This window comes from Leptinotarsa decemlineata, unplaced genomic scaffold, assembly GCF_025532065.1.
Source record: "Leptinotarsa decemlineata unplaced genomic scaffold, Ldec_3_MD MMD2_tig00000008_RagTag_RagTag, whole genome shotgun sequence".
Taxonomy (NCBI): Eukaryota; Metazoa; Arthropoda; class Insecta; order Coleoptera; family Chrysomelidae; genus Leptinotarsa; species Leptinotarsa decemlineata.
The window spans coordinates 1,937,517-1,960,582 of NW_027412537.1; the positions used below are offsets into that span (position 1 = coordinate 1,937,517).

Sequence of the window (23,066 nt, forward strand, 5' to 3'; positions counted from 1 at the left end):
TGTATCACTCGACCTCCATGCCATTGAAAAAACTAGGGGGGATTGTTGCTGACCGTAGAGGGGTGAAGTTTCGGGTATGATTTCCATATCAGAATTAGTCCCCCTAGAAATACAAATTGACGTGTCTTTTGAAATTTTCGACTACACGTCGGTTTCTGACTTACAGGGGGGGGTCAAGTTTTCGTTGGAATGTCCTGTATATAATGAAATGTGTCGTTTTTGTGCATATGAACGCTGACTTGTGCATAACAAACTTGGTTATTCATGGTCGAGGTACTCGCCATGCTGCTGTTCTGAAGGTAATTCTGATTCAAAGTTTTTTATTCAAATGAGATAGAAAGTAAAATATCGATGAACAATGATAGTTTTTGTATTCTTTTGATCTCTCTTACATTTCCTGAAATTTTATCCGTTCCTCAAAATTTTGAATATGAGTGATTATTTGCATTATTTTTGCAAACGTTTGTATAAACAAGATAATCGGCTTTCTGTAGAAATCCAAAAGTTGATTTTTCATTGAAATTTAAAAAATTGTATATGGCTCAACTAGGTTGAATTGATAACATTCATTCATATATGGGATGAGTAATGTTAATGGCATAATAACTATTTCATTTCAAGTAGTTTTCAGAATATCTAAAAAAAAGTTCATTTTAAACTGCGACTTTCAACACTTCGTACCTTCAAAACTGAAAAATTTGAAAATTCTGCATTACATATCAAAAGAAATCATCCTCTCCCTAAAAATCAATGACAAAACTTACGAAACGCCCTGTGTAAACATTAAAAATCACCTAAAACTTTTCAAATATCAGCCGTTTCCATGTGAATATGTACATAAATTTATGAACAGTTATATGTGAGATCACCATGTATAACAGCACTTCAATCATTCCGTCTTTGCTGGTTTTTATAGTTTAAATGATCCTACAATTTAATTTAAAAGTGTGCCGGATGCGGAGGTGTGAAAAGAAAATTACTCTACTTATCGAAATTATAAAATTCCGTGAAAAATGCATCAGAAGTTAAACCTGAGAACATTCTGCTTAGGAAGCAGATTACTTTTTATCGTATTTCCAAACACGAATGACTTTTATAAATGGTGAACAAAAAGGATAATAACTTAAAATATTATTTCATGTTGTTATTCGTTTAGAAATGTTTAGAATTATAGATTCCAGTTGAATTTCCTCAATTGAATTTTGGAGTGAAATTAGGAGTGGTACTGAACATTTTCTACCTCCAGGAATGGACCTGCTTTAAGACAATCAGATGCTCTTCGACTACAACGTATTCAGAATAGGTGTCTACGTTCCTCGTTTGGTATCCGGAAATATGACCATATTCTGGATGGTTGAAAGTGGAGAAACCTAAAACCCTGCATCTACTCACCAACACACATTCATTTTGATATCTCGTTAACCTGATTACTTACTGAAGAAGCTTAGAACATTCTCAACAATTAATAATTTCACCTCACGGAGCAGTTCATTCCCAATCACGAATCTTCCCTCTTTACGCCCTGCTTCTCGTAAAATGAACCCAAACATTATAATCAAGTACTGTGACTTTCGGTCTCATACAATTGGAAACTTCAAAAAAAGACTAGAGACTTGTGTATCTGTATCTGAACAGTAGGAAAGGTGAGTGTAGGACCACTCAAAGCTGTCAAGTCCACTTATGTTTTTTAAGTTCATATTAGACTTTGTTGCCAAAATAACGCCGCTGCTGAAATTAGGTACATCTGGCAGGTAAAGGATCTTACTCCAACATTGTTGTTAAAAATTCGAACTATTTTTATATTCCGATCCGTAGATCTGGTAACTGTAGAGTAGGGAGGCTGAGTGTTATTATATAGTTATTTTATATTCCGATCCATAGATCTGGTAACTGTAGAGTAGGTAGGCTGAGTGTAGACTCACAGCACTTGGGCCACTTGTGACCCATTGTACATCCTCCCGAGGAGTTGTCGTCCTAGGTCATCGTCCAGGAAAGTGGACAGATCTCCCTTATATCGGCAGCTGTAGGCCAAGATTCGCCGAACATACACTCTGACGATAACTCCGGACACTCACATAGGAAATGCCTGACAGTTTCATCTTCCTGTTCACACATTCTGCATAGAATCCCATATTATGGAGGTGTTTCCTTAGTTAACAGTGGCCAGGCAAAAATCCTACTGTTAAGCGTAGGTTTTTCCTGGTCATCGCCAAATATTTTTTCGGCACCAACTTCCCAGGGTCGCCCAGGGTGATCCTGTCAAGACTGAATCCTTTGATTCCATCCCATCTCTTTAGGTATTGAGCATGGGTGTGACGTTTGGCTAGTTCCGCAATTGTCGAAATCAGGCCGTTGGTGTCACTGGGTACTAAAATTCTTAGTCCAGCCGCTTCCTTGGCTAAAGAGTCGGCAATACGATATTCTTCACTCCTGTCGTGCCCTTTAATCCACCTCAGGATAATGTTATTATCTACCAAGGCTTTCGCTTAATCTTGGTGGCACTCTAGTACTAGCCCTGAGGTAACACATTGTTCAAGGCTAATAAGGCTTGTCTACTATCAGTGCAGATTGTTATGTTTTTCTTTTGTGGCGATTAAGATACCAGCCAGTTCTGTTTGAACTACGCTGGTATTTTTTCCCATTCTCCACTTAGGATTAGTGATCTGAAGTAAACTCCACATCCTTCTTTGGTTTTTGAGCCGTCTGTATATGCGTATATTGCAGTTGTAGCAAATGACTCTGTGTTCTGTTTCATTTGTATTTTGTAGGGTTTATTAAACACAAACCTGGGTTCAATTGTATCACTGGCTGCACTAGAGACTTACTTAATTGTCTAGTCTCTTGTTCGTCTCCGACGTCCCAGACCGACTGAAGATCGGTCGATAGCCGGTCGGTTCGACGAGGGTGCTTTGTTCACTCACTCGAATTGACCGCCGTGTTGGTCGGTGGTTCAAGCCCCAGGATGAACGATCGATTTTCACTTGCTACCGTCCTACTCGTGTTAGGAATCACACGTTAAACGGTAATACCTTGTTAATCCTTAGCTCGCACAAGTTTTTACTTCTGGGAGTTGTCGTTCGTAGGGGTGCGGCAGCTGGTTAACGGAAAAAAAAATTAAACAGATTTTTTTAAACAGACTTTAGCAATAAAAAAATTATTTTCTACAGCGGTTGCATTAACTAATTTTCTGATTTCGTCACCACAATATCACAGTGAACTCGACTTTTTTTGTTATTGTTATTTCATTATTGTTATCCCCACCTTCATACTGAAAGTTGTTTTTTTTTATTTGTTTTGTATGTTTTGGCTGTTTCCAACTCAACCTATTCGCCTTCATACTGAAAGTTGTTTTCTTTTTATTTGTTTTGTATGTTTTGATTGTACTTTTTATGAAGAATAAAGACGTATTACTTTTTCCTCCGCCTTACACCCCCAAGTGAAACCTGTAGAAAGAGCCAACAATACTACAAAGGTACCTACTTATTTCTAATACTGTGAGAATGACCACCGTTGATTGAATCATCTTCTCCCGTAACTACAATTAACTCTAAATAATGATTCCACCGCTTTTTTGACGTTTGAAAGAGAGTTGGAACCACTGAAGACGTTATACCATCCCTTGGACCCACTTCGAAGCGGCACCATCTCAGTGAACCAAACGCATGAAAAGGTTACAGTGAGGTTTTTGACTTACTGAAAGTTAACCTAGTCCGTGTGTTCTCCAAGCAAAATCATTACTATAACTTGAGGTGGTGTGACTGGAGATGCAACGTCGGAGATAGAGTAATGAAAAAAGAGTATAAGTTCAGGGACATGCTGTCAAGCTTACCTTCAAATATTCCGGTCCATTTACGCTAGTCAAAAGTTATCTCCTTCGTAGTTTATGACCTCAGAAGTAATTCCAATAAACTTGTGAAAGGCGTACACGTCAAAGACTTGAAACCGTTTCAACTTGTAACTTAGCTCTTCTTATACATTATAAAATGAGAAGTCTCAAAGAATCCGAATATATTTTCTTAACAAGTAACAGATAGTCCTGTGGAAATGAATCGTACCTGTTTGCGATTCGTAATGCGAGAAATCGAGGACGAATTTATGAATCTGAACTGAAATCCCGGAAAACATACATGTGTTTGGGTATTTATGTAGACTATGAAATATGACATCTGGATATTTCGTTCTTTTGATGTGTGTAACAGGTTTCGATGTGTGTTTAATCTGTGGAGCCTCTCACAATTGAATTTTTTTGATTTTGAGAATGAAAAGGGGAAATTACTTTCCAAAACGTTAGTTGTTTTGAAAAAATTATGAAATTTTGTTTTTTCAATCGTTCATTTTATTTGTAGGCAAAAGTTATTGATTAATGAAACTCTTCAGTGGTTTATATTATGCAGTTACTTTTTGGGGTGAACTTTCAAGACCCATTTCCCAATATGGTTCCGTATCAAAGATTTTGGCACCCAAATCAAATTGCTCTCCTTTATACTAGAATATCCACTAGAATATGTGTAGATTTTTGTATTTAATGGCATTTATTGACGAAAATGACTTTCAAGTCGCTCAGTTTTAAGATATTGAATTTTGTATGTATTTGATTGCAACATGTTCAATTTCAAACTTTACTAGTTTCAGTTTAGTATTGATTACGCCTAAAGAAACTACTGTATAGCTAATCACCTAAACTAATATTAAGAATAGGAAAGATTTGTTTCTTTGTAATAGATAAACTCAAAAACCAACAAACCGTTTGCAAAAACTTCTTCATCTTCAAAAAGCTGAATTATCAGCGATTAAAATGACCTGTATATCATTTCCGAAAGAATCAAAGATCTATGATTGCTGTTACGTTGTTTATACATTCTTGGATTTAAAGAGGGCATTCGAAATGATATACAGAGATATATTAATCCAAAAGCTCAAATATTATGGTATTGGTGATGTAGTTTTGAAGTGGATGAAAAGTTACCTCAGTTCGCGGAGTCAAATAACAAAAATTAATAGGTGCTACTCATAAGAGTTAGTGAATGATTTTGGAGTTCCACAAGGTAGTGTATTAGGACCTTTACTATTTCTGATGTATATAAATGATATCAATTACTTAGATGGTGATCATGTGATTAACTTATTTGCAGATGATACATTAATATATACCTACGATAAAATCTTGTAAGTCGCTATTGAAAAGATGAATAATTCATTGAAAAATATTGAGTTGTACCTTGGAATAAATAAACTGAAACTTAATATCACTGAAACTAAGGCGATGATCATTACAACAAAGTATAAACAAAATAAAATTGGGAGAAAAACAGACAAAATTAAATTAACGAAATAGAAATAGTGAGTAAAATTAAGTATCTAGGGTGCATTGTAGATAATACAATTTCATTGAATGATCATGCTGACTAAGTAATAAGCAAAATATCAAAGAAACTGTATTTTTTCTAGAATGGCATCTGTATTATCAATGTGTACGCCAAAATAACGTGCTATAATTGCAAAATAAAACCTCATTACGATTTTTGCGGGACTGTCTTATATCTCTTGAACCAGAACAAATTAAATCAATTACAAAATCGTGGAATGCGAATAATATTACTCTGCAATAGAATGACACCTATACATAATATGCTCTGTAGTTCAAGGTGGCTTAATGTCTCTCAACGATTGTATTATCAAACTATGATATTTATATTTGAAATAATAAATGAATTGCAACCAACATACTTAGTAAACCTTTTAAACACAAATAGTGAAATACATCATCACGTAGCAGCACAAATTCACGTAGCAGTATGAACTCGTTATTTTTCAAAGGTCTGGACAGTTTCAATAAACTACCAAATAATATAAAAACTCTTCTTCTCTCCGTCTATTCAAGAGGGACTTGGTAATATTCATAACGAAAAACTGAATTGAAACTAATTTATATTTAAAATATAATAATAACTAAGACTTTGTTTTGAATGAATATATAAGTAAATATGTAAACGTGTATCCTATATAGAATATGTGCGATATAGTTTTTTTTCTTTTTTGTTATTTGGTTATAATAGACTGATTTGTTTAGATTTTTATGTATTATATTTAGATAAAATACATTAATAATTATATTGGGCTTGCCTATCTGGAAATGAAGTTTTTCTTCTTCTGTAATATAATATGTTACGATGACCCTCAAACGATGCACCGCCGCCCGGCTCTATGCGATGCATGTGTCATCGAGATAGGGAAGTCTAAGTCTATAAATAAAAAGGTACGAATATTTAGATTTTATTGTTTAGTATTTTTTGAACTGAACTCAATTGAAAAGTTTTTCTCAGAACTAAACCAATTTTTTTTCAACTACCCACCTTTCTCGTATAAGTTTATAAGAAAAAACGAGGCCTGATATTCTTTACGGATTGTTTTCTTTGTATATTTCGAAAATATTTTCAGTTCTAGTACATTTTTCATGTAAGATCATAAAAAACAAAAACTCACCGATATTCACCGAGTGCCTTGAGCATCTCTGGCTAACGCCAAAGGGTGTAGCTGAAGGTAAATGTGGAGTCGCACTGGCCCATGCAGATTCTTGCTCTTCGGCGTTTTGCTGATCACAATCGACGAACGAATGTCGCTGTCGGAGGAAGGTGTACGCGAAGAAATAACATCGCATGCGTGTCTCCTGCTCTTCCTGACGGTCCATCCTCCAGCATCCACCACTCCCGATCCTGCGATGCTATTTGATAGTGGACGTGTAGCGGGCATTTTTTCGAGAGGTTTGATAGGACGCTCAGGCGGCTGTTGAGAAAATCACTCGTTTGATATGTGCGAATTAGTAACGATGTTTATTTTACGGTGGGCACATCCATTTGAGGACATAAGTAAAGGTCAAAGTATACTTTGAAATGTTTGTTTGAACGTGGGTGAAAAAAATTTTTGTAGAATTTTGGAACTTCGGACTTTCATTGCATAAAAAAGTGTCGAAATTTGTCGAAATCTGGAAGAGAAAAATGAAATAGTATTAGCAAAATAATAAATCGTCTTTATAATTTCCAACAAAATATACTTACTTACAGTATTATAATTTGAAACACTATTGAAAAATAAATAGCGAAGTTAAGTTTTCCTTTAAATGAAATCTAATGAAAACTATTCTTCCAATTCGCCTAAAAATAGTCTTAAAAAAACAGGTAGAAAAGAAAGTAAAAACGAAAATAATAGTTGAATAATCTAAAAGATATGTGAAGGAAACTCAATATAGAGTGATCAAATAAGAACGGATAGGAATTAGGAATAGATATAATCAATGGTTAAGTGTCAAATACTTTTGCATGACTTGTTAATGTTCTCATTTAAATTTTGAAATGTTTCAACATTTGATGTTTGTCGAAATATTATAATTTTTACAAATTTGGTAGATGAAATATTTCTTGAAGAATTTTGTATCAAATCTAGGTGGCCTCAGAACATTTTAGAACATAATACTGATTTCAATTGAAGGGGTTATATTTTTAGGAGTGATTAATTTTTGGCAAAGAAAGTTTTTGGCTTTCTACTACTCCATCTTGATACAAAAAAGAAGATACTTTTCTCTACTCAGTGTGTAATTCAAACATTCGTTGCGGAATAAAAATCAGATATCATTCACATGAGTTCTACTTTAAATGAATGGTAACAAATTGTACTTACATGGAACACTGTCATCCTCACTGGTATACATCGATGTTTCGCCTTAAGAAACTTGACTCAAGGCTCTTCAGTACCAAATTGGATAAGATTATTGAAAATACACACAATTCATTCATGAATTACGATTTTTAATGTCACGGAATAAGCTTGATCTGCTTATGTCATCGATGACATCGTAATGACATTCATTCACCTATTTGATTCAATCCCAGCCAAGAGGAATCTTATTTGAATTGAAGGGGTTATCTTTTTAGGAGTGATTATTTTTGGGAAAGAACGTTTTTGGCTTTCTACTTTCTTTTTTCTTTCGTGTAATTCAATGTTTATATGAAAGTAGCTGTTTCAGGAGGACTTTTTTTCAGTTTGTGTCTGAATGTTACTTCTTTGCATGATCTACACATCCATGTATAGAGTTACTTATTTTCAAATTGATTACTTCCTTCCTTTCTTTGGAATATTCCCTCATCCTTTTTTTTTGTATCAAGATGAAGTAGTAGAAAGCGAAAAACTTTCTTTCCCAAAAATTAATCACTCCTAAAAATATAACTCCTTCAATTCAAATAAGATTCCTCTTGGCTGGGATTAAATCAAATAGGTGAATGAATGTCATTACGATATCATCGATGACATAAGCAGATCAAGCTGTTGCTGACCGTTGATTTAGACCATAGAGAGTATCTGATTGATTGAAATATTAAGCCATGAGTTTGCTTAATAGAAGAATTTGCACGTTGAATGTGTTTTTTTTTCCGTGATTTTCTGATATCAAACTGCCATCGATCGATATTCCTAGATTTTCAGCATTCAAGGCATTCTTTGCATGCTTTGGACTAAATTTCAAGTTAGATTTGCTTGAAATAATAAGATAATAGGCAGCGATTGATTGAAGTTCTCACAAATGTATCTAGTTTATTATTAATAAGGACACAGACATTTACAGCTATTTACATTGGAAATGTGTAATATAAGTAACTGCGTTTCATAGATCTTTTTAGATAATGTCTCTAATGCTATAGTTGAACTATCATACGGTGATGGGAACGCAATCAATACTTTTGTTTTCCTTTGACAGCATTGATAACTTCTTTCGTAAATATGTATATCTCACTGGCAAGTCCTCTCTTTTGATATGAATTTTCTAGTGCTTCGCACATTTCTTTCGCATATTTCTTATCTTCAACGAATTCCAAGCGCGAATTAGCTAAGCACTTTACAATAATGTTCTGGCATTTGATTTCCTTTTCATTTTAAATGGAGTCTTTCGGCAAGGGAACTGCTTCATTAATCACATCTTCAACTTCATGTTCTTTGAAAAGTGATTCCTTTCGAAATTTTCAATGGTCGAAATCTTCACCATCGAACTGACGAATTCATCTGGGACCATAACCTTTTGTAAATAATTACTTTTCTCAATTGCAAAAAATGAAATGTTCCCTTTGACTTGTATTAACAAAAACTGTTTTTTCATATCAACACAATAGCAACTGAGTATATACAACTAGATAAATCAAAGTATAAATCAACTGGACACAATGATGTTCTCATATTCATTCCTCAAAACAGACTACTACATCATAATACGAAATGAAATGTTTCTTCATCATGAAATCTACTGGGGTTTATTCAAATGTGACCCATTTCACAATCTTTGAGGCAGTGATTTTGAAACATAAAGGAGCATGTATGGGCTCATCAACACAACATCGAGTGGTCCGAAGCTGAGGTCAGCCACGGGAAGGAACACTGGTTTGAGAGGAAGTTCGAAGAAGCTGCATGCATGTTGACCAACAACGTATTCAGTCAAGCTAGTGTAGATATATGCAACATATGAAAACTACTAATCAAGAGGAAAAACAGTCTATATTGCACTGAGCCGGAAAGCGGGAGGAGAGAGGGCAGAGTAAGAAGACAACTATCAGGAATAGACCAGCTATCACTCGAAGACGATTATGGATACAAACAATCGAAATGTCGTTAAATAATGAAATATTTTCTCATTTAATTTTTTTTTTTGGTATTTATTTATCATTTTTTCCGATTATTTTGATTTTTTTGTATCAACTAATTTTCATTTCAGGTCACAATATTTTTTTACAAATTTTACAATGTTTCTTATGCATTTTTGGTAATTTTTTTATATATTATTTCTGTTTAACCCAACCAAATATTTTTTTCCGATTATTTATTATCAGTATTTTCAAAAATTGTAACAGCTGTTCTTACAAAGATTTCGAATTTATAATATACACACCATTTCAGACACCAGAAGTCTGAACTTTCACCAAAAAACATTGTCAACATTCGAATATTCTAATTTCTTCATTTTCAGTACCTAATTTTGCAAGTCATTTTGCAACACTACCGCGAGGTATGCTATAAATACGAGAGTGGTCCCAGAAGTAGGTACCCGGCCAAAGAAAAAACACAAAGATTTCGGGAAAAAGTGTATTCATTTTTCAACACAATCTTCCAGCTCCATACACTTTACCAGAGACGTTCAAAAAAGTTCGATACCGTTTTTATAATAAAAACTGTCTTGCCCCTCAAAATAGCCATTAACTGCAGAGGCCATTTCCTCATCGTTGAAAAATCTTTGACTACTGGGCCATTTTTTCAAGTTTGAAAACAGAAAATAATCCGAGAGGGTTAAATCTGGCGAATAGGGTGCATGAAGTAGCAATTCAAACGTTGTATTTCATCAGTTCGGACTTTGTACCATTGTCTAATATATTATAAATTGATCCGAAAACCCTGGAAAACAAATAAAAAAATAAAAAAAAGATTAACTGAAAATAACAATTTTATTATACAAAAAACTGAAATAACAACCAAATAACATACAAGCAACAACCAAACAAAAAAAATTTAAATATTAATAAAAGCTGAAAAATAAAAATTAAAAGATTTCAAACCAAGTTATGTCACGACGTTTCGATTGTTAGTCCACAATCGTCTTTGGGTGATAACTGGACTTATTCCTCCGAGATCTGACTATTTATAGTCATTCGAGTGATTCCTCCTATCCCCTCTTGACTCTTTCCGCTTCATTGGTTTTAGCGGGAGATGACGGTTTGGCGGGAAATGGTCGTTTTTCCCTTGATTAGAGGTTTCCATATGTTACGTATCTCTACGCTAGCTTGACTAAATGTGTTGTTGGACAACATATACGCGGCTTCTTTGAATTTTCTTCTAAACCAGTGTTCCTCTTTGTGGATGATTTCAGCTTGAGACCACTTGATTTTGTGTTGATGAGTCCAAACATGCTCTGCTATTTCGGATTTGCTGGTTTCTCCTCGCTGTGTGTGTTTCTTGTGCTCAGCAATGCGAACTTTCAATGGCCTCTTAGTTTCACCGATGTATGATTCTCCGCACTCGCAGGGTATCCGGTAAATGCAATTCTTGGAATCGCAGTCCACGTTTGGTGGCCTGGTTTTCGTGAGGCTGCTACGGATAGTGTTCCCAGATCTGAAACAGGTCCTGATGTTATACTTGGATGTGATGTTATACTTGTGGAGTTCTTGCTGTCTTCTATCTAAGGCCTGTTCTACCATCACTCTGGAATAACCATTCCGTTGAAGGTCATTTCTGATGATACCTAGTTCCTTTTCGAGACCTTCCTTTGTATTACAGAGCTCAAAAGCACGGTCTAGTAGAGTCTTGATGATTCCTCTCTTAGTCGATTGATGGTGGTTGGATTTCTTTCAGATACTGTCTAAAAAAGGCAATTCGTTGTGGACTTCCGTTTCCATTGTGAAAGTGATGGAAGGACGTACGTTGTTGATGTGCTTCAGGAAAGTGTCTAGTTCTGCATTCCCATGGTTCCATATTATGAAGGTGTCGTCTACGTATCTCAACCAGGCTCGGGGCTTCTTGTGGGCTTCTTCAATGGCCAGAGTTTCAAACCACTCCCATTGGCGATCCCATTGACAGTCCCTCATCTTGCGCAAATAATTCGTCCTTCAGTTGAAAGTAGCAGTTTCGTACACAGTACACACATCGGTGAAACTAAGACACCATTGAAAGTTCGCATTGCTGAGCACAAGAAACACACACAGTGAGGAGAAACCAGCAAATCCGGAATAGCAGAGCATGTTTGGACTCATCAACATAACATCAACTTGGCTCAAGCTGAAATTATACACAAAGAGGAACACTGGTTTAGAAGAATATTCAAAGAAGCCGCGTATATTTTGTCCAACAACGCATTTAGTCAAGCTAGCGTAGAGATACGTAACATATGGAAACCTCTAATCAAGCGAAAAACGACCAATTTCCGCCAAACGGTCATCTCCCGCTCAAACCAATGAAGCGGAAAGAGTGAAGAGGGGATAGGTGAAAGCTCTCGAATGACCTATAAATAGTCAGATCTCGGAGAAATAAGTCCAGTTATCACCCGAAGACGATTGTGGATACTAACAATCGAAACGTCGTGACATAACTTGGTTTGAAATCTTTTAATTTTTATTTCTCTTTTTTTTTTTGTTAATATTTTTAATTTTTATTTTTCAGCTTTTATTAATATTTCAATTTTTTTTGTTTTGTTGGTGCTTGTATGTTATTTCGTTGTTATTTCAGTTTTTTGTTTAATAAAATTGTTATTTTCGGTTAATCTTTTTTTAATTTCTCAATTTTTCTCAGGGTTTATATTATATTAGACAATGGAAGTCCGAACTGATGAAATACACCACGAAACATTGTCAACCACCTTCAAACAAATTCAAACGTTAATTCGTCAATTTCGGTATTTGCGATAATGGATTTGGGGCATTGTCTTGATGAAACAACACTTTCTTCTTAGCCAAATTGTTTGATTTCTCCACTCAAACGTTGTAATAAGTTCGCATAATGCTTTGATTGTCTTTTGACTCGGGAGTAAAGTGATCGACCCATGTTCCATCCATGGTTACGAAACGACGCAAGAATTCTGCTTCGTTGCTGTGAAACTTCGCTAAACTCTCAATTGAAACATCTTCACAACACTGTTTTTGCTCGAGTATTAGCAAACGCCGCACCCATTGTGCACACAGCTTTCTTATGGTCAAATTTTCAGGTAATATACGATGTACCGCACTTTTTGAAATGCCTACCTACTAAGTCAGCTAGCTCGCGCATTTTCAGTCGACGATCATTCAGTACCGCTTTGTAGATTTTCATCACAGTTTCTGGAGTCGTCACCTCATTTGATCGTTTAAACTCTATTACCCAATATTTTACTGTAGCAAACAAAGGAGCAGACCCACCGAGAGTAGAATCCAGTTCACCTTTTATATAAATTGAGCCGACGCCTTTCAAATAAAAGTATTGTACCACATAACGATGACCAATTTTATCCATTTTCACAAATTCACCGAAAACTTTTCCTATTTATGGCTTAAATTGAAACATATGTTTTAAAGATTGTGTACTTTCTATAACAACTTTCAAACAACTAACGCCATCTCTAGGTTAGGCCAGGTACTTCTGGGACCACATAGATTTATAAAAATTTTGTATACGTGTATGTCATGGTTTAAATCTGCAAATGGCAATATAAATTTCAAACCAGAAGAATAAAAATTTGAAATATATCACGAAAGAGTGAACAAGTCAGATAAGTTCCAGTCAAATGGTATATAGTCACTTTTATATGATGGCAATAATATATTGATAGTGAGAATTGCCTACACTTGTACAATTGATATATTAGTGAATTTTGTGAGATACAAAATGACAGACTCGGCTCTGTACTGATGAAGAGCAAATAATCTGAAATCGAACCCCAGGCAGTGGAAACATACAGAATGATGGGAAGTAGTACGGTCTTGATGAGAAGCAGTTTCACATGGAGACCCACGTTACTCCTGCGGCCTATGATTGGGTATAGGTTTTGTCGGGTGGCTCTCGCCAGCCCTAGTCTCTGCCGTATATGGAACTTGAACGTCAGTTTCCCAGGTATCTTGCTTCATTGGTCCACGGAATCTCTTGACCGTTGAAGATGACGTTTCCGTCCAGGTGTACCAGCCTTCGGTTGTACCAGCCTCCGGGTGAACAGTATCGCATGACTCTTGTCAGGGTTTATAAACGATTTCTGAACACTAACACAGCATTAAAACAATTTCAGACAATGAACTTTTAAATTCTACAAAACTGAAACGAGTTTTCAAAGTTGGTTAGTCTGACCAACATAGAAACTTGGCCCATAAAAAATAAAACTTTCTTCATTCAACAGTAAATAACGCTGTTTCAACAAGCCATAGGTTTTATCAGTGGTTTGTTTGAAGGTGGTTGACAATGTTTCGTGGTGTATTTCATCAGTTCGGACTTCCATTGTCTAATATAATATAAATTGGTTTGAAATATCTAAAAAATCTGTAAAAAATTAGAAAGATTACCCAAAAAATAACAACTTTATTGAACAAAAACTGAAATTACAAAGGAATAACCTATAAGCAACAACCAAAAAAATTAAAAAATTGAAAGTCACGACGTTTCGATTGTTACGTCATGACGTAACTTGGGTTGGAATCTTTTAATTTTAATTTTTCATTTTTTGTTAATATTTTTTTATTTTGTATTTTTTTTTCTTCGGCTTGTATTAGGTCATATTTAATTTTTTTTTTGTTTGTTGCTTATATGTTATTTCTTTATAATTTCAGTTTTTTGTTTAATGAAATTGTTATTTTTCGGTTAATCTTTCTAATTTTTTACAGATTTTTCAGGGATTTCAAATCAATTTATATTATATTAGACAATGGGTTTGTTGGCCGTCGTCTGCAGGTTATATGTTTGGCGTTTCATCTACGGCGGCGGTAGACGATAAAGCGATAAGAGGCAACGGACGAAATGATCAGGTTGTTCTCAGTTACTGCTGGAGGCCTTAAATAATGCCAGGCACCTGGTGGCTCTTTTATAAAAAAATTCTTCACCTTTCCTTCCCCTCCATCTGTTATGAAACGCAAAAAATTATATCTGGATTACTTTGAAATGCATCGTCGGATGTTTGAATAAGCTTAAATTGAGAAAATCGCACTTTTTCATATTATTAACAAAAAAAATCGGTAAATTTTTCTGAATTTTTATTATAATGCAGTTCATGTCATTGAGAATTGAAATTAATTAAGTGATAATCCTCAAAAATGGATAGTTTTGTTGATAGGGGGCGTTAAAATCATCCCTTGCTCAGAATAGACGACTTTATTACTTGTAGATGTGTCATTTCAAAGTAATCCATATATCATTTTTTTTGCGTTTTATAATAGTTGGGGAGATGGGCATAATCATATGCAACAATATCTACAATGAAACAGGTGAAAATGTCGTTTCCGGTTTCGAAAATGAATAGTCTATTCTGAGGAAGGGATGATTTAAACGACCTCTAGCGGCAAAAATGTTCATTTTAGGGGGTTGGCGCAATGGTAACATTGGTTGAGAATTACATGGACACATATCAGAAATTCAAAAAATTTACCGAAACCCAAATTCCATAAGGATTTTGCGGGGTCCTTCAGAGTTTCAAAATATTATTTAAAACTGTTAGGCAGACTGACAGGAATGGAGGCGAGCAGTGAAATAATAATACACAACTGTTACATTCAAACATCAGCAAACAAATAACTCATAACTCTTTATTAAAAGACAGAACACAATGAGTTTAAGAAATAAACTTTGCAGCCAGTGCTGCATCCATCATAGTACAAAACGTTATTCTGAGATATATTCAACAAAAACGTTTAATAATGAAAATACTGAGGTAGATAAAAAGTGACTTAAAGGATATAGGTACCAGGGATTTGAAAATGACGTTGACGACTTTACCTGAGGGTTAAATTCCTAATTTAAGCATTATAATTTGACAAATGAGTTACATCATTTTTAATTGGGAGCCGCTCTTATGTCATCGAATTTTTTGATGTCATAATGATTTGTAACTTAAACAATCTCCTTTTTACAGACGAAAGTGTTACAGATTTATGGCAATAATTATAAGGACTACTGCAATGCTGGGGTGAACTTGGTGATACATTCATTTTAAATTATATATTTCATCACCGGAATAATATCTTCGTTTACTTCATATAAGCAACTAGCAGAATAAGTGAGTGATAAGTAAAAGTGCTTTTGAAAAACACTATTGATTTTCGATTTCTGTAATGATGCTTTTCAAATCTTCAATTGGATTAGGTAGAATAAACAGAATTGCTTACAATCAAGAAACGTTGAGAATAACATTGATAGCACGATGCATAGAATGTCCCTGTGTGATAACTTGGACCCCTTCCCCATGTTAAATTTTGGAAAAGAAATAATGAAGAAATCTCAAGATGCTTGGAAATACCATGCTGTAATCACTTGAACCGCTTTCTCTACAAAACATTTCGACGAAAACACTCGATCTACGGCGCTTTTGATTATAAAATAGAGATATCCAGCGTACTTCGGCATTTCATTCACATACCACTGTTTACATTTGGAAACATTTCTTGTTCCATCTATCATCCTGGAGTTTCAGCCTCACATTCACAGGGATGCCGAGTACACTTCAAGATAACTTCAAGTGACAGTGCTTGACTTTCGATGTTATTCACATAATGTGATATCACATTATGTTCCATAAATTGAAGATCTGAATAAAACACGAGGGAAAGATTTCGAATCTTTCACTATCTATCAACATGTGTACAGTATTGGATCAATGTCATTACTTCTGTCTAGAGTTTCTGACAGAAAAATAGCGAATTGGTTTATACACCACGGTTTCTGCATCTTGATTGACAGTTAACAATTTTGACAAATCACATCACACTATTCCAAAGAATTAATCAATTGAGATGTAATGAAATTTTGCAACTAAAATAAATAAAAAGTAAAAATGACGGGAATGGTTATTCCAGAATGGAAACCGTACCAAAAAAACGCACCTTCATTTAAGGTCATTTATTTCTTGACCAATCTCATCCGGACAACCACAACCAATCAAAATCCCCCAAGTAAGACCTACATTCCTTACTTGTCAGCTGACCGCTGACTGCTCATGCTCATAAACGAATGCAAATTGTTGCAAATCCTTTTGACGTTGACATTTACGAAGAAAACAACAAACAATTTACATGTCCAATATGGTGTAAAAATTATTACATCGATAAGAGAAATAATTGGTTTTTATTGCCGTTCTAGAAAAATTTATCTGTGATATTTTTTTTGGTTTTACTGAAGGTAATGAAATGACTTAAGATATAATTGAATATGGCAATATTATTCTTTAGGCTACACCTTAAAGGTAAATAAATCTACAAAATGAGTGAAGAAGGCGGAGGCTTTGATCCTTGCGAATGTGTTTGGAACCCTGAAATGGCAATGAGGCGTCTTTTGAATGTGGTATGCATATTTTTAATTTTTCATAATTCTAGATAGTACCATTTCCTTTTTTCAGATAAGGAATTCACAGTCATATTGCACTGACAATGAATGTTTTACAGATGGTAAGTACTTTGCATTAATTCAAATAAGATTCATTTTTAAGAGACAATATATACAGAATTGTCATCAGTGTGAAAACAGCTAGGACTTCCAGACATGAATTTGACAAAATGAAACGTGAGATCTGATAATCAGCAGCTCCGTGAATGAGGATCAAAATTTGTGACATGAATTAATTCTATGACCTGACATTTATGTGATGGAGAAAATTGTTACAAAAATTCCAATAACCTCAAAAATTGTTGAGGGTATCAAAATTCAAGAGGTTTTGCTAAAAATCAACCTCCTCCCTGTTTACAATGATTCTTGAATAAAAATACATAATTCCTTCAAACCTATAGATTCTTTTCTATAGATGTGTTAATTTTAACTTTCACAACTAAACCTGTGTGATCTCAACTATTTTTGTTTTATCATATTGAACAAAACCTGAACCCATTCACGATTTTCAAACAACGGAATTCAATGAAGAAGTCTTGGGGCTCGTATTTTTTTCAAGAAATCTTACTGTCGTTTATTGAGAACAACACATTTTTTAATCTTTAGTATGTCATAATTCATTAAAAATTAGTTTTTTTTCTATGTGAAATCATGTAAAATATTGCTATTTGTCTTTGAGATATTTTTGAGATATTTTTTGTGGTTTAAATAATGCAGTGACTTTTTAAGGTGAGTATTTCAGATTGCCCTTCATTACACTTCAGCAGATTCTTTATTGATTTGATTGGAAGTTTATATAACAGTATGAAATAGTTATTTGCTTTCAAGAAATGAAATATTATTTTAAATGCTTAATGAACATCATACCTATAATGGTTGGGTGATGAACTTCAAGTTAACATACAAAATTTCTATTAGTGATCTTATAATCGAAAAGTGCCGCATGAGTTCTATGAATAGCAACAAAGGTCCTATTTCAAACAGTCCTTTGTTTGGTCTTCTAAGTAATAATTATAAATAAAAAACAGTCAAATATTAGAGATAATCAATAACATAGAGAAAATACATAAAAAATAGCCAAACAGGTAGTTTAGCATAGGATCAATATCAGGTAGTAGTTAAGCTACTAGCATATAAAAACACTAACGTAGTAAAATTTAGTCATACTGATCCCCTGAGAACGCTAACTTGGTTGGCGAAATACGCTTCGAGCAACCATAATTTTTGTACTGGCATTGGGAAACTGTTTTCAATAGATTCATTTTACATCTTTACAAATCTTAGTTGTATTTTTTTTTTCATATCCAAAAAAAGCATATATTTCCTAAATATGGAAATAGAGGAAAAGTTTCCAACATGAACAACTTTGTAGCATTTTTTATAAATTGAAATATGCTAATTTTCGCAAATAATTATTCATAAGTATCTATTGATAACTTATCTGCTGATAAGAACTTCCTTAGTTGGTAAATAATACTCTGATGCCGATACCGGAATTCCACAGGGTTGCTATTTATTAATTCTAAAATATGTTGTTGTTTTTTAGCAAATCTGGTTTTTCAAATTATTGACAATAGGTATACCTGCGTTTCAATTGATTTTTTGACCTTGAAAATTGATTGTAATGTAGTTCATTTCTCATATACGATAATAAACATCGTTGGGTGATGACTGGTGAACCATCAAACTGATGTTTCCATCTGATGATAATTGTTTTGTATGGGCCAATGCAAGAGATACAAATAATTCTTTTTCACTATTGAGTGTTCATTGGTATGTGCGTTGGCTGCGAGAGTGAAGGTTATATCTCGAAGTCTCAGTATTTTTTTTTTTCAAAATCTGATGTTTTTTAATATAAAAATATGAGAGAAATGAAAAATCATATTGGTAGATAGAGAATTGAAAACCCTTTTAAATGGGCTATTACATGCTCTACTGTTCTGTTAAAAAATTTCAAATGGCATGGTGTCACTTGAGTTTTTTCTTTCTGCTATTTTTATCAGGCCTATTTCACCAGTGTCAACTGGATGCCAAGACACCATGTCTCATCCAAGTAGATCATGGAGACAAAAAAAGTTTTTAATACCCTATAATATTTTTAACACTCTATGATATTTTCTTGCAAGTTCAATTCAGAAATTTAAAATCAGAGTAATTCATACCATCGATTGAGAACGAAATTTGAGTGAACCTGGAATCATTTTCCCCTATGTCGATTACAAATAACTATATTTATTGATAGAATATGAACTTTGATCAGAAAGGACAGCCTCCGTTGATGACCTAATGTTTCAATTTAAAAGAATTGTCAATCATATTTTCAGACCCTGATGCTCCACAACAAACCAATCCCGATGGAATATTGCTCATGAGTATTTTCTTTGTTGCTGCTTTGTTTCTGTACTATTTGCGCCCAAGACGACAAGAAGTTGACGGACCATCCAAACCATTCAGTGGGGAAAATGTAAGCAATACTATCAGAAATATATTTTTAATGTCGGGAGTAATACATTGCAACTATATATTGCTAAGAAGCAGGTTATGAATCAGTACGTTCTGAACGATAAAAATACAGTTGGGCACGATTTTACTTTATTTCAATCACAGGCACAAGCAATCCCTATATAATGAAGATGTGTCAGTTTAAAAGACCCATCCAGTCAGTACTTCTTTAGTCGAAAATTTGTTTTGGAAAATGAAGTAGGGAAGAAGAAATAGGTAAACAACATTTTCCATTAAAACAATTAATCTCCACATGGCGGTATGGGACACCAGGCTTATAGGAATTAGAAAGGAATGAGCACTTTGAGATAAAAATTTACATTGAAGATATTTTGTATACATTTTGTTCATTTTGTCTCATTACATAATAACGAAAGAATTTACCTGTGTATTTTAGTTCTGAGGCGATTTCCCTCCATGTGGCACTAGTAACATCTGTCTTGCTGTATGTGTCAATGTGATAATTCTAGAGACACTCATTTGTTTTAACCAAATCAATAAAAGAAATCACAAAATTATTATTTCTTCTTTCTGTCATCTTGTTACTGTTCGAAATATTGTAGGAAACTAATGGCAAGAGCAACCAACCGGCAAGCAGCACTTCGAGAGATGTCACTTGTGATATGTTGCCTAATTGTGGGGAGGTGAACCTATTTTATAATCTTCCTTCAAAAGAACTATCTGTCTGTATCTGTGCTTGTTGTGTATTGTATATCGTTTACGATACATCGCATATCGCTTAAGTGTTAATCATCATAATTATTGAAATTGATACCTGGAAGTGATCACTGCAGATGGCCCTGTTGAAGCTTGGCTTGTATTCTTTGATTTGCGTTCAGATGTCTAATTGATAACTTCAATTTTATCAATGAGACAAAGAAAATAAAACAAGGAACTACGTGAACATTTTAGAAAAAAGTCTGACAATTGATATGTAATAGCAACTCAACGAAAGCCAAATTATTGAAGTTTTTTATATTTCATTAAATTATGAATATTGACTGACTGACTGATCACTACCATCTCAATAACTTTTCATTATTTCAAAGGTGTTTTGGCTGCAAAAACAACATTAACGACTCCGGAATCATATGGCCGGGTTCAATATTTTATAGTTTACAACTCTGAATTTGTGTCAATTCTTTCAACTCTCTGCTTTTCCATTAGATGATATCACATGGAATTTTTAGTTTATTTCAACCATATTCGATCAAGAGTCAAATGGTGGCCAAGTTTTATATTTTGATTAAAACTCTAATCAATGAAATGATTCAAATATGTGAAATTTCTTAATTATTTTGAGTGGCATTAACAATTCATGCTTGTCAAATGTGATAATTAGACCATATTTCGCCATATAAAAAGGGCCATTCTATTTGCTGTTTTGTATAAAATATCAAATACAATATCAAATTACCTAATACTTATTTATTCAGTGTTCAATCAAGCACATTTGTTATGGTATACTCAAATTCTGAATTGGTACTTGAATTCTGAAATTCGTCTTCAATAGGGTAGCCAAAACATGAAATGCCTTCTCTTTTGTCAAGTGAAATATGACATATTGCTGTTTGGTTCAGTCGGTATTTCATAATATTTCATTTTATTCTTTTCAGAATCCCCATGGAGCTCCACCAAGCCCACCACCAGCAACTAACTAGTATCTATGAAATATACATCTCTGCAATTGAGGTTAATTTAATCTTATTTTTTTGGGGATGGTCTCTCTTGTTCTTGTCATTTAAGTCCAAATAAAATAAGTGGGTGCTTTCTACTATAAACTTAAGTATTTCCAAATTCAGCTTTATTAATGGGCAATAAATGCGTTACATTCAACAATAGGTCTTGCACAGTGTTCTTGCAATATGCACACATTCCTTTCTGCAATTAGCGACGCTTTTCTCCATTGTATAAAATATTTGCAATATAGATGTAAATAAAAAATTAATATATTCAACATTGATAATGTATAAAATTTGTATGAAAATAAATATATTTTAATACAGCACTATGGAGAATTTTTTAAACAATTAGGACTGTTTCGATGGTTTCGAAAATGAGATTTATCATTTGTTTTGGCTACGAATATTGGAGAAACATGTTTGGTTTATCCAACTCGCATAATAGAGGTATTCAAAAATATTTTCGACAGTAGAATATTCAAATCGTTTTCTTCTGTATGTACATTAGCAGCGTCCGTCTTTGGTTGGTTTTCAAATCTGTATCCCACCATGAATGAATCACACATAAGATGCGGAGTTGCTTTTTAGGGAATGTCATCACATTCCTACTGCCAATTGTACATTTACTTCCTGCTTGATAAACAAACGTCTTGATTAATATGATACGTCATCATCTTACAAAACCCGATCTTCTCAATATTCTGTCTTCTATGTAAAGGTATATGAATGTAGCTGGTACAGCAACTTTAAAAAATACAGTGAGTTAATAGTATATTATTCAACCAACGTGAAATGTGCCCATTACTGGCGAGAATGAAGTTAGTCGACTCGAGCAGAAAGCGAGTGTTGTGAAAATCATCAAGCGGTAGTGGCCATTTCTTTGTGAGTAGAATATTATACTTTTTCTATGAAACATAAGGAATATTTCAAAATAAGATTCATTTTTGAAGGATATCTCAAACGAGAGTATTGTCAATAAATATTACAAAAGGCATTAAAAAAATATTTCCCATTTTTGTTATTTTTACTTAACAGTTTGAGAAATAAGGGAATGAGAAAATCGAAAAAGTGCTGTTGGTATGGATTGGATTCACGACCACCGGTATACAAACTCAAAGCTACTCCACGTAGATCCTTATAAATTAGCTAATTGAGTATCTAATCAATCTTATTTTATTGTTCACATATAGTCAGTGGGCATACTTGAAGACTGGCTATGAATAAAATCATCTAAAAGAACAATTCGTTTAGGCCAGTCTCAACTCCCTACACTGTAGCTTAATGGACTGACACCTATCAGAAAACAACTACTCCCCTGGCTAATACCACGAAGGGCGTTGAATTATATCCGACAGGTGAAAATTATGCGGATATGCAGTTGGTTACCTCGTTCACAGGCAGATGGGGCGACGACAAACCTGTTGTTTGTTGTATGCTTCAGCTTAGTTCGAGGAATGATATTCTGAAAGAATTTGATTTTCAATTAACAGAAATCATCGACTTTATGTTGATAATATACACTACCTTGCACTGAAGAGTGGCCAAACAGCCTGAAACTGGTCTGTGTGTTCCAATAATTGAAAATCTATTGCGGCAGTTGTATCACCAACAGCAAATGCAGGAATAACTTCTGTGAAGAATCCTGCACTCACACCTGTCGGATATAATTCAACGCTATTCGTGGTATTAGCCAGGGGAGTAGTTGTTTTCTGATAAGTGTTAGTCCATTAACCTACAGTGTAGGGAGTTGAGACTGGCTTGAACGAATTGTTCTTTAAGATAATTTTATTTTATTAAGTGATGTACTTTGTC

The 23,066-nt window shown here is 34.1% G+C and overlaps 2 protein-coding genes and 1 long non-coding RNA gene across 3 annotated transcripts in view; 1 reads left to right on the forward strand and 2 right to left on the reverse strand.

The window, feature by feature from the left end:
- Nucleotides 1–6,972, reverse strand: part of DAT (Sodium-dependent dopamine transporter) — a 102,035-nt gene extending 95,063 nt beyond the window's left edge. Inside the window, exon 1 of the mRNA XM_074170844.1 lies at nt 6,484–6,972. The gene's annotated coding sequence lies outside the window, so the exon portion shown is untranslated. The remainder of the gene's footprint in view (nt 1–6,483) is intronic.
- A 3,133-nt stretch (nt 6,973–10,105) lies between these two features.
- On the reverse strand, nt 10,106–20,339 carry LOC141480652 (uncharacterized). Its single transcript, XR_012464468.1, has 2 exons — nt 19,957–20,339; nt 10,106–10,425 (listed from the first exon to the last, which is right to left on the reverse strand). It is a non-coding gene; the product is annotated as an uncharacterized lncRNA (long non-coding RNA).
- On the forward strand, nt 16,702–21,580 carry LOC111512831 (small integral membrane protein 14). Its single transcript, XM_023169001.2, has 5 exons — nt 16,702–16,866; nt 16,917–17,028; nt 17,084–17,132; nt 19,395–19,534; nt 21,189–21,580. Exons 2-5 carry the CDS (start codon nt 16,948–16,950, stop codon nt 21,231–21,233), a joined length of 315 nt encoding a protein of 104 aa, XP_023024769.1. The 5' UTR covers nt 16,702–16,866; nt 16,917–16,947; the 3' UTR covers nt 21,234–21,580.
- The last annotated feature ends 1,486 nt before the right edge of the window (nt 21,581–23,066 follow it).